This window comes from Aptenodytes forsteri, unplaced genomic scaffold (genome assembly GCF_000699145.1).
Source record: "Aptenodytes forsteri isolate BGI_AS27 unplaced genomic scaffold, ASM69914v1 Scaffold237, whole genome shotgun sequence".
Classification (NCBI taxonomy): Eukaryota; Metazoa; Chordata; class Aves; order Sphenisciformes; family Spheniscidae; genus Aptenodytes; species Aptenodytes forsteri.
This window is the reverse complement of record NW_008794451.1, coordinates 197,320-209,552: the sequence shown is the minus strand read 5'-3', so window position 1 is coordinate 209,552 and position 12,233 is coordinate 197,320. Positions and strand designations below refer to the sequence as shown.

Sequence of the window (12,233 nt, the reverse complement as noted above, 5' to 3'; positions counted from 1 at the left end):
TGGTATGTCTTTTCTAGGTGTACGTAGATCAAGTTGATGAAGATATAGTGGCAGTGACAAGACATTGTCCTAACACACACCAGTCTGTTGTGGCTGTAAGTCGAACTGCTTTCAGGGATCCTAAAACTTCCTTCTACAGTAAAGAAGTACCTGAAATGTGTATCCCAGGTAATCAGATTTGTTTTCAAGAGATGGCAGGTGTACAAAAAATTCAAGTTATTCTAATTTCATACTTTTTAACTTGAAACACATGAAATCAATATCATAATTTTCAGTATATAACACTCGTTTTATATGTGCTAACGTGCATGCACCAAAAGTGGTTAAAGAAACAATAACAAACTTACCTTGCTTAGGGTTTTCAGAGGCATTCATATCGAGTATACTTCCTGCTATAAGCTCCCCATGAGGGTGTGGTTTTATTTACTGTCTTGTTTGTGAACTGGTAAGAAGTAGTTAACAGCAAGATGGTTAATTGTACAGAGTTGGGGGGGGATTACTATTTACTAAGTGTTATACTAGGGAAAAAGGCTAAAATCTTATCATATTTGTTGATGTCATTACTATTCATCTTTCTTATATACGACTACTTTTGTGGTTTTAAAATACATCTTAATAAGAAACAACATTGTAATGCATAAGTTAATATAAAGATAATATATAGGTAATACATACATAATATTAATTAAATATGCAAAGTATTTACTATACTTAATAGTAGCAAAGTATAACGAGTTCTACACATTACCTGGCCGTACTTCTGAAGAGAAGCTTTCCAAACTGGCTTTTTAAGCATACTCAATTCTTTGAGTGTGTGTGTGTGTGCCTATTTTAAAGTCAGTCACATATGTTAAGACATTTACAAGTGGCTGCAAGACTTGTATACCTTAGTTTGTAGATTACCGAAAGGATAGAGAAAATTAGAATATTTGAATATTTATATAAGTTGTTAAATTTTTAAGATAAAACATCTGTAGCTGCAGTTTGGAAACCAATCTAATATAGTCTCCTAAAAGATAATAAGGTAGCTAACAGAACTAAACACCCCAGCCAATGAACGTGTAATGAATGTTTATAGGATATTTAAAACACTTCCCCATATGTTTTGTCACATTTGGTTGTTCTGTAGCTGTAAAACTGAGACTTGTATTTTGAATATTTAGGTTTTTAGTTTTGGGTTTTGCTTCGTGTTTTCAAAAGAATCACTTTTACTTTAACGTATCATAACAGCTACAACATGATTTAACTTTTCTTAGGAAAAATAGAAGAAGTAGTACTTGAGGCTAGGACTATTGAGAGAAATGCTAGTCCTTACAAAAAAGATGAACATTTTGTAAATGGATTGCCTAATTTCACAATGGAACTCAGAGAGCATATCCAGGTAATTAGCCTCCTTCACCCATTGAATATTTTGTAATTTGTGCTATTTTATATTAGAAAAAAGACATTGAATTTCAGTTACAAATGTGTTTTTCTTTTCTAAGATTAAAGACAGTAAAATTATAAAGCAAGCTGGAACTGCCATAAAAGGGCCAAATGAATTTGTTCAAGAAATAGAATTTGAAAAATTAACACCAGGAAGTGTAATAGTATTCAGGTACGTTATTACAAGTGCCAAATGGCTGTGTTAGTTAAAATAGAATGATAGGATTCTTTGTTTTGAAACTCGGGAATAGTTATTTTAAGTGCTATATTTCTACAAGTTATACATTCATATTTACAGAGTTAGTCTTGACCCAAAGGCACAAGAGGCTGTTGGTGTACTTCGCAATCATTTGATCCAGTTCAGCCCTCGTTTTAAATCTGGAAGTCTTCCTGATGATCACTCAGCACCTATATTAAAAACATTATTTTCTTCGTGAGTATTCTTTAAGTTTCTGAAGTAGAACCGAGAGAGCTACAGTGGGAGCGAAGAAGAGTCTGTAAACTTAAAGTGAGGATTTTTTGTTTTGTTTTGTTCTGTTACTACGGATGGATTTGGATTGTCAGAGTGCAATAAAAACTCTGAAATATTCTTTTTATATGTATAATACTAAGCAGGGTTTATACTTAAAAACTTCCCAGGCTCTTTTGCTCACGTTCTGTGTAATTGTTGCTTAAAGTAGACTTACTAACATGGAGTGCTTGTCAGTATTGGGGTATGATTGTTTGGGGTTTGTACTTAATACTGTGTTTCTAAATAAATACCGAAACATCTGAGCAGAACATCTCAGAACATCTGAAAAACCAAGCTCTTAATTTCCAAGATTAAGTGGTGGGAGAGTTGTATATATTATTTTGATGTAAGTTCAAAACTAGAATTGTTTGTGAAAACCCTTCTCTGTTTCCCTACTAATGCTGCTTTTGGGTTTGGAATTTTTTTTTTTCTCCACTGTTTTTTCAGTATTGCATCTAAACTAACTTTGGCTGACCTAAATCAAGTACTGTATAGGTGTGAGGCAGAAGAACAAGAAGATGGTGGAGGTTGTTACAATATACCAAACTGGTCACCGCTGAAGTATGCAGGCCTCCAAGGTAATAGTTTCAGCATTCTTTTTTTCTGTCAAGAAAAAAAGTAAAATAGAGCTGCTCAATCTAGATCATACTTTAATGCTATTTTATGGCTGGTGCCATTGTTTGGATAAAAAACAGTAAGGTTTTTTTCTGCTTGACCATGCTACTTATCAGTGTTGTACCCAGGAAATCACATCTAAAACAAGAACCCTCTCTCTCGATACTCTGGGCTGCAGAATTAAGTTCCAATATGTGTTTTAACACCAATGCCCTTGCTTTTAAAATAAAAAGAAAATACATATACCTCCAGTGAAAAGTCACATTAATTAAACCCTAGGCATTACTAGATTACTGAGGAGTGTCAATCATTTATCAAATGTATTAATTCCATCATGCGAGTTATTCCACAGTGATTTTTTCATAACTGTCTAGGATGTACGCTGAGGAAACTACAATTGAGTTGTATCCTAACTTGTTCTGCAGATCAAGAGAAGTAATACAGTTAAATCCAGTTAAAGCATGTGTTCCTGTGTACCTCTTCCTCCTGAATTGTAATTGCTGTTTGTGATAATGGTGTGTCTTTTAATACAGTGTCGGGTTTGTATCTTCAGGGTTAGTGTCAGTGATGGCAGACATTAGACCAAAGAATGATTTGGGTCATCCATTTTGTGATAATTTAAGATCTGGAGACTGGATGATTGATTATGTCAGTAATCGTCTGATTTCACGTGCAGGAGCCTGTACAGAAGTGAGTAAAAATACTTATTTGGTGACTTTGGGGTTTTAAATTACTAGTTTGTTTCCTTTTCAATTACTGGTATATTTTTAAATTCAGTCTGTCTGTAACATATTTCTTGTCTAGGCAATTTCTTCTAGGAGATTAAACCGCTAATATGTTTTTCTTCCCTCTCCTCAATCCTATTTAAGAATACACTGCAAAAAGGAAGTGAAAAGTATGTAGGGCATGAAGGGGTTGTTAGCTCTTACATAAAGGCCTGCAGGGATCCTTCCCCGTTTATTACTTTTCCTCCAAATAAAAATAAAGCAACGGTTTTTTTTTAAGTACTTTCAAAAGACGGCCTAAATACTACTGAGACATACATGATTATGATACAGTTATAGTAAGATTGCACAGTCAAGCACTGAGAAGATAAGAATTACTGAGATTAAAGTTACCTGTATAGCTGCATTGCAATACAGTCCTTTTCTTTCTTTGTTATATTTTATTTTCCTGCACAGCAATTGCTTTATTCATTTCACAAGATGAAGACCTGATTTGGGTAACTTGCATAATGAATATACTAATAAAGGCTTTAGCATTCTTATTCCATTTTATTCCTGAAGTCAAGTGTAGTGATAGAAAGCAAAAGAATGGATAAAGCAGTCTAATGTTATATTGAAGTAAATGCTGAGTCTGATCTCAGTGACGGAGCTTTTCTGGAAGGGAAGTTAGTCAGATACTTGCCAGACTTGCTGTTCTTCAAAGACTGTTGCTTATTTTTTCTGTGTATTTTTTTTTGAGTTCTTAATTTGTAGTGTCTCATTCTATTTTGCAGAAAATATAAAGTACCTATAGCTATACTGAAGACACATGAAACTAAACTTTACAATTTCACCATTTATATAAGTAGCTTTCCCTTCATAATTTCCAGGTTAAAAGTATAGTGTCATCATGTAATGTATCGACACGTACTTTCTTCATCTGCGCAGTCTTCCATCTGCAAGGTTTAAATCTTTAGTGACTTTCCAATAGGTTGTCATGATGTTCTTTAACAGTACTAGAAGGAAAGAAAAGAAATACTCCCCAGGTGTCAAACATTTTGCAGTGACATAAGGATGGTGAAGCTCCAGAATCCTGAGTCCTAGACCCAGATCTGCAGTCATTTTCACTAGTGGCCATACATAATTTAGCCTTCTGATAACTTTTCTATCCATAGTCTCAAGCTTCATTTCTTCAGTCCTGTCTTTTTAAGCAATGAGAAACCTCCTTCCCATGCTTGGGTCGTAGTGATGCCTTTTGAGTTGTAGCTTTCCTTTGCTACTCAGTTTTAATAACTTCTTTGTGATTAATCTTTTTCTTTTTTTCCCCTCCTACAAGACTAGCCATCCTCGTTTCAGCAAAACATAATCTCTGTAGTTCATGTTATGCCCATTTATGTCATAGTACAGATATAGTACAGATTTTTCCCTCCTACTTTTTTTAGAGTTCATCTCTCTCAGCTGAAATTTTGGAGCAGGAGGATACAGCAATTCTGCCACACGTATCTAGCACAGACAACTTCTTAGACATGAATGGTGGCATGCTAGTGGTGATGTTAATAACTGAAGATAACCTCATCTTTGTGGTGGTCAAGCATAACTTGGATGTAATAAATGTACAAAAACTGTGACGAATACTTTAACTAGATGGATCCTGTAAGCACTGGTTTTTTGAACCCTAGTGTTATCAAGTTCTAATTATATTGTATTTTAATAGGTTGGTAAATGGTTGAAGGCCATGTTTGTCTACCTAAAGAGAATTCCACGTTACCTCATCCCATGTTACTTTGATGCCATATTAGTGGGTGCATACACAACGCTTCTGGATGTGGGATGGCATCAGATGTCTAGGTATGCTTGGCATATCAGAGCTATAGAGGTATCTGTATATATTTGCACCTTTTAAGTTTTATCTGCTGGAGAATGTAATTTGAATATTTTCATACTTGTCCAATGTAAAAGGGTAAAATTGGCAGTGAGTATCAAATCCATCTTCTAACAGTGGTGGTTTGGAAGATGGAGAGTTCAGATGCCTATCCAGGGTTTGAATTTATAACTACTGATGGCATTGTGCAGTAGGAGGAAGAAATCTTAAGGCAGCATTTCTTTGCCAGGCTTCGGAAACTTTTTTTGCTATAACTTTAGTACAACTGCAATGATTCAAAGTTCGGGGAAAAAAGAAAGTACCGGATTGTACTTGATGCTGATGCTTTGTTCAACATTTCTTCTCTAACACAGCTAAATAGCCTTCATTTTCTGAGCACTTTGCTTAGTTCTTGAAATAACTGTTTAATCTTCGGTGTCTGCTTCTCCTTTGTTTCTTGGAAAGGGAGACTGATTTAATAGAGGCTTTATTCTAGCTATGAACATTCTGAACAAATCAGTATTGTTTTGTAAAAATACAGATGTTAAAATGGGCATAGAATTTGGTATGGCTTTGAAATCACGTGGAAAGTAGTATATTTTATGAAAAAAAAAATGCTTGGAGGTGAACTAGTCAGGAATGCAGGTTGTATTATTTTAGACAATGTGTTAATTGATTTATTGATTTACAATTTTTTTATATATAAGTATATATATATAAAAATGTGGCACTCTTTAAAAATACTGACTAGGTTTGACAGAAATTTTTTTTCATAGTAAAATATCTTTTATCATTTTTGAGGTCTTAGGTCTGTATGTAGGCATCAACTAAACCACAAATTCCCTCATAGTAAAATATCTTTTATCATATTTTTGAGGTCTTAGGTCTGTATGTAGGCATCAACTAAACCAAACCAATTCCCTTTTTTTTTAACCCTTTTCCGTAGAAGTATTTGACACGAACACTCCCATCGGTGTTAATAAGTTAAAATTTAAGGCTAACATTGGGCACCCGTTTTGAGGGGAAAAAAGTGATTTACAAATTAAGGCTTGTGTACATAATTAGTTAATGCAAAATACTAATATTAACTCACTGTTAGTTTATTATATTTATTATGCATAATACTTATTAATAATCTTCTGTAAATGAAAAAGGCTACATTTTATAGACTGATATTGCTGAATGCAAAGTTACTTTAATTTAATTATGTTGAATTACAGATTTGTGCAGAATGGATCAACATTTGTTAAACACCTTTCCTTGGGTTCAGTCCAGATGTGTGGGATAGGAAAATATTCTTGTCTGCCAGATCTGTCTCCTTCCTTACATGATGTTCCCTATAGGCTGAATGAGATTACAAATGAGAAAGAACAGTGTTGTGTTTCCTTGGCAGCTGGTAAGTAAGGACAACATTTAAAAAAAAAAAAAAAAAAAAAAAGTCTTCCAAAATAGTTAAACTGGTTTTAGTAGCTATATGAAAATTGTCTGCATTGTGCTTGGGATCCATGTCAGCCACCACGTATAAAATATTAGGTAGCGGTTTTCCTCACTTTTCCCATGTGTTTTAACTTGTGTTTAAGATAAAGATTTGCCCATATTAAGAATACAGGAGTTTTGTCTAGCAGTACTTCTTGGGGACAACCACTTTGTTACTGCTTTGGCGGGGGGAGATTATAAATACTTCTTTTACAGACATTTTTAGCTATATCCACTTTTATCATATATGGAGATCCACAAGTATGTTCTTTTTCTTTCCAGAAGACTTGCTTGAGATAAATATGCTTAGCATAATAGATTTCAGTTTATCTTTTTTAAATATGAATTTAAGAACTGAATTGTAATGGAGTACAAGGGTGAATTTATTGTTTACAACTTCTCAGAAAAAGAACGAACCATTAGCAGACCAGAAGAACGCCTGATGTGAAACTGTCTCCAAAAGGAAAGAGCATAAAAGCAGTCAGCAAATAGTGTTTATACCTCCGAATGTTCTGCCAGCACCTGGCAGTCTTTGAATTGGGCACTTTCCTATGTCAAAAGTATTATCTTCTGTGTTTAGTGGCTTAGAATGAATTTATTTTTGTTCCGAGTTGGCCCATTCCTTTCTGAAACCATAGAAACTTTTAACATCTACAGATTCAATGGCATCTCTCTCACTGGGGTGTTTATTTTCTTCTTTTTTTTGCCATCTGTCTTTCTCTCATGGAATTTTACTGCTTTTAGTTTCTCGCTTTTAGTAACATTCTATTTGCCTGCTTTAGAGTTACCTAGAAGCACAGAGGCACAATGTTCCCTTAAATTGGTCATAAAGATTAATTATACTAAAGGGTTTGGTTTTAAATATTCCCTTCACATATTCACTGGTAGTTGTGTCTGAGATTTTTAACTCGTACATGGATTGTCATTCTCAAGTGCCGTTGCCATATACTATAAAATTGCGGAGGTATGGAGGCCGTATTAGCAAATACTTTGGAAAAGTAAGCGATAGAAGTTAAAATGTTGTTCTACCAAGCATGCACAAGAGGCTGCCGTTTTGAACCTCTACCATACAGAATTTTTTGTTTGTTAGATTGAAAAACTTAATAAATGGAAGAAAAGACAAGGGTGGACCTTACTGTTGTAATTATTATGCTTTATCAGTCAGAATCATTCTTTAAGTTACACGTTATAATGTCTGCAGTAAGATGTAGTTGTAGAAGCTGCTGGAAAAGAGAAGCAGGATTCCTTTTATAGTGGCTGAGAACAATTTTGGGCTGAAGAAATTCATAGCTCTCCAGTCTTATCCCCTTTATGCTACTGAGATGGCATGGCTCTCATACATAAACACTTGCCAACAAAACATTATAAATCTTGTCATAGTTCTGGCTTTTTGTTTGTTAGTTTTCTTTCTGCTTCTTTTAATTAAAAGGGTGGCACTTGGTTAAGTTACAAAGTGATTTAATAAAAATTTCAATGTGACTGTTATTGACATGAGAAATTCCATTGCGTGATCTTGAAATTCTAGAAGATAATTGTTCTAAAATGAGGTTTTATTTCATTTTATCAAGAACTTGGTCTGGAATATTGTTTACTTTAAATATCTTAATCTAGGAAAATTATAAATGTGAATATATTTTTACTTCTGGGTATTTTATACATACATGTGTGCTTGGAGATTTCTGCCATATCAATAAATAAGATGAACAATGACATTTCTTTTTAGGTTTACCTCACTTTTCTTCTGGAATTTTTCGCTCTTGGGGAAGGGATACCTTTATTGCACTGAGAGGTCTAATGTTAGTTACTGGGCGCTATCTAGAAGCAAGGTAAGACTGACTTATACTTAGTTCTTACTGGTTTTGCAGGTAGGTAGGAAAAAGGCATGCTCTCAAAACCTCTAACACAAGTTGTTAGAAACAGTTGATGTGCAGTAGAAAACTCTAATGGCTCTAGACAGACTTGGGAGTTCTGTCTAAGTGGAATTAAAAATACTACTTCAATGATTCTCTCCTGCTTTCTTAGCACTGATATGAAGCTGATGTTCTGTGTAGATAAGGTAGTTTTAATCCCTGTAACACTACTGCTTGTCCTTAAACAAAGTGATTGTGTTTCACATGTGCTTGCATCATTGTTGCTGAGCAATAATTTCAAAATTATTTATTTAAAATTTGAAGTAGCAAGAGAATACTATTTTAATCAGAAAGCTACGATTGCATGTCTACCGTGATTTCTTTTTTTTTTCGCAACTGCTAGTATTTGTCTGCTAATACTAGAAATCAGCTAATTGTGGATTGTTACAATCTCATACTGGTAGTTGTGTCTGAGATTTTTAACTCGTACATGGATTGTCATTCTCAAGTGCCGTTGCCATATACTATAAAATTGCGGAGGTATGGAGGCCGTATTATCAAATACTTTGGAAAAGTAAGCGATAGAAGTTAAAATGTTGTTCTACCAAGCATGCACAAGAGGCTGCCGTTTTGAACCTCTACCATACAGAATTTTTTGTTTGTTAGATTGAAAAACTTAATAAATGGAAGAAAAGACAAGGGTGGACCTTACTGTTGTAATTATTATGCTTTATCAGTCAGAATCATTCTTTAAGTTACACGTTATAATGTCTGCAGTAAGATGTAGTTGTAGAAGCTGCTGGAAAAGAGAAGCAGGATTCCTTTTATAGTGGCTGAGAACAATTTTGGGCTGAAGAAATTCATAGCTCTCCAGTCTTATCCCCTTTATGCTACTGAGATGGCATGGCTCTCATACATAAACACTTGCCAACAAAACATTATAAATCTTGTCATAGTTCTGGCTTTTTGTTTGTTAGTTTTCTTTCTGCTTCTTTTAATTAAAAGGGTGGCACTTGGTTAAGTTACAAAGTGATTTAATAAAAATTTCAATGTGACTGTTATTGACATGAGAAATTCCATTGCGTGATCTTGAAATTCTAGAAGATAATTGTTCTAAAATGAGGTTTTATTTCATTTTATCAAGAACTTGGTCTGGAATATTGTTTACTTTAAATATCTTAATCTAGGAAAATTATAAATGTGAATATATTTTTACTTCTGGGTATTTTATACATACATGTGTGCTTGGAGATTTCTGCCATATCAATAAATCAGATGAACAATCACATTTCTTTTTAGGTTTACCTCACTTTTCTTCTGGAATTTTTCGCTCTTGGGGAAGGGATACCTTTATTGCACTGAGAGGTCTAATGTTAGTTACTGGGCGCTATCTAGAAGCAAGGTAAGACTGACTTATACTTAGTTCTTACTGGTTTTGCAGGTAGGTAGGAAAAAGGCATGCTCTCAAAACCTCTAACACAAGTTGTTAGAAACAGTTGATGTGCAGTAGAAAACTCTAATGGCTCTAGACAGACTTGGGAGTTCTGTCTAAGTGGAATTAAAAATACTACTTCAATGATTCTCTCCTGCTTTCTTAGCACTGATATGAAGCTGATGTTCTGTGTAGATAAGGTAGTTTTAATCCCTGTAACACTACTGCTTGTCCTTAAACAAAGTGATTGTGTTTCACATGTGCTTGCATCATTGTTGCTGAGCAATAATTTCAAAATTATTTATTTAAAATTTGAAGTAGCAAGAGAATACTATTTTAATCAGAAAGCTACGATTGCATGTCTACCGTGATTTCTTTTTTTTTTTCGCAACTGCTAGTATTTGTCTGCTAATACTAGAAATCAGCTAATTGTGGATTGTTACAATCTCATATCTGTTTGTAAATGTTTAACCTGACAAATGAGCCAGATATAAGCCAGATCTATTGATTTGATATTTCCATTAATCTTTTAATTTGGGTGGAGCTCGCCACATGATAAAAACATAAAAATTAGTTGTTTTACATTAGCATGTATTTATGCTGTTGTACGTTTGGCCAACTATTACCTTTCTCGTGCAGTAAGATCTGCAGTCTACTAGTGTGTTTATATTCCCTTTTAAAGCTAGTTGGTATCCATGTTTTCTGCAAGGTATGCGCAACAGTTCTCAAATGAAACATTTCATAACCTCAGTTGCTGTCACCTTTCCTACTTTAATAGGAAATTCCCATCTACTCCTGCCCGCTCTCCTCATTCCATCAGAATGGATACCAGGGTAATCACAAACAATGTCAATAAAAACCTTCCCTGTGACCTTAGTGGGACTTAGATTTAGGCTCTATGTCACTACCTATGAAAGAGCAAACTAGCTTTTCCATATTAGCATATGTTGTATGTTTTGTACAGATTGATTTAAATGTATTCATGTTGGGGAATTAGTAGGGAATAGATGACTTATTATTATAAAAGTTGTTCATGCTAAATGAAGTAATCTGTAGCTTTTAACAGCAAACTTTTGGCATCTGTCTTTAAGATCCTGTTTGTCTCCTTGACTTACCTTGCTATTGAGGTAAACTTGTTTGCTTTGTACTTAATACTTGGTCCAATAATGGCCTTGAAAGTAACTTAGTCAAGACTGTGTTTTTGTTTTGTTCTAGGAACATCATTTTAGCATTTGGTGGGACTTTAAGACACGGTCTCATTCCCAATCTGCTTGGCCAGGGAACACATGCCAGATACAACTGTCGTGATGCTGTATGGTGGTGGCTTCAGTGTATCCAGGACTACTGTAAAATTGTTCCAAATGGATTAGACATTCTCAGGTGTCCTGTTTCTAGGATGTACCCAAGAGATGACTCTTCTCCTCAGCCTGCAGGCACTATGGTAAAGATCACTTCTGATTTAAGTATTTAACACAACTATAAATTTTCAATGAAAGGATGTAATTTTTCTAGCTACAAGAACCTGTTGCTATCTGTTGTTTATGGTGAAATTTGGTTATAGCACAAGAATTCCGTATTTTAGGCAGTCCTCACTACATCTGCATCATGTGATTAGACAGGCACAGGGGGTTGGGGATGGAAGAAAAGAAAATTCCATCAGCTTCTAAATTTTTTTCTTTGCTTTTTGTCTTGGAAAAATATTTACATTAAAAATTGTATAAATGTATTGCCGTTGACAAAGATGCTACTGAAAATGTTAGATGCTTTTCTTTTGAAGTATCATAAACTGGAGGGTAAGAATTGCTACTATTTGCACATTAGAGCCTTTCTACTCATTTTTCATCTTGCCTTTCACATATCATCCAAATATGCAATCAATCTAGGATCAGCCACTTTATGAAGTAATACAGGAAGCAATGCAACGACATATGGAAGGCATAAATTTCCGAGAAAGGAATGCTGGTCCGCAGATAGATCAAAACATGAGAGATGAAGGTAACATATACGGAACACTTGCTATGCAATTCAAAAGATTATGATTATATTTTATATCTTTTTCTCTAGCTATTGAGTATATTTGTGAAAAATTAATTATGTTTAATGCAACTAAAACTACATTACTTTAAATAGATTTAACGTTTAAAAAGTGCCTAATTGTTTATTATCAGCAACTGCTTATATAGAATCATAGAATCATTAAGGTTGGAAAAGACCTCTAAGATTGAGTCCAACCGTCAACTCAACACCACCATGCTCACTAAACCATGTCCCTAAGCGCCTCATCTACACGACTTTTGAATACTTCCAGGGAGGGGGACTCAACCACTTCCCTGGGCAGCCTGTTCCAATGTTTAACCAC

The 12,233-nt window shown here is 34.5% G+C and overlaps 1 protein-coding gene across 1 annotated transcript in view; it reads left to right on the top strand.

Moving 5' to 3' along the window:
- Positions 1–12,233, top strand: part of AGL (amylo-alpha-1, 6-glucosidase, 4-alpha-glucanotransferase) — a 43,891-nt gene that overhangs the window by 18,604 nt on the left and 13,054 nt on the right. Inside the window, exons 17-27 of the mRNA XM_009290443.2 lie at positions 18–168; positions 1,257–1,381; positions 1,485–1,597; positions 1,724–1,858; positions 2,384–2,514; positions 3,105–3,241; positions 4,970–5,103; positions 6,337–6,512; positions 8,316–8,418; positions 11,090–11,315; positions 11,758–11,869. Coding sequence (XP_009288718.1) covers positions 18–168; positions 1,257–1,381; positions 1,485–1,597; positions 1,724–1,858; positions 2,384–2,514; positions 3,105–3,241; positions 4,970–5,103; positions 6,337–6,512; positions 8,316–8,418; positions 11,090–11,315; positions 11,758–11,869 — 1,543 coding nt within the window. The remainder of the gene's footprint in view (positions 1–17; positions 169–1,256; positions 1,382–1,484; positions 1,598–1,723; positions 1,859–2,383; positions 2,515–3,104; positions 3,242–4,969; positions 5,104–6,336; positions 6,513–8,315; positions 8,419–11,089; positions 11,316–11,757; positions 11,870–12,233) is intronic.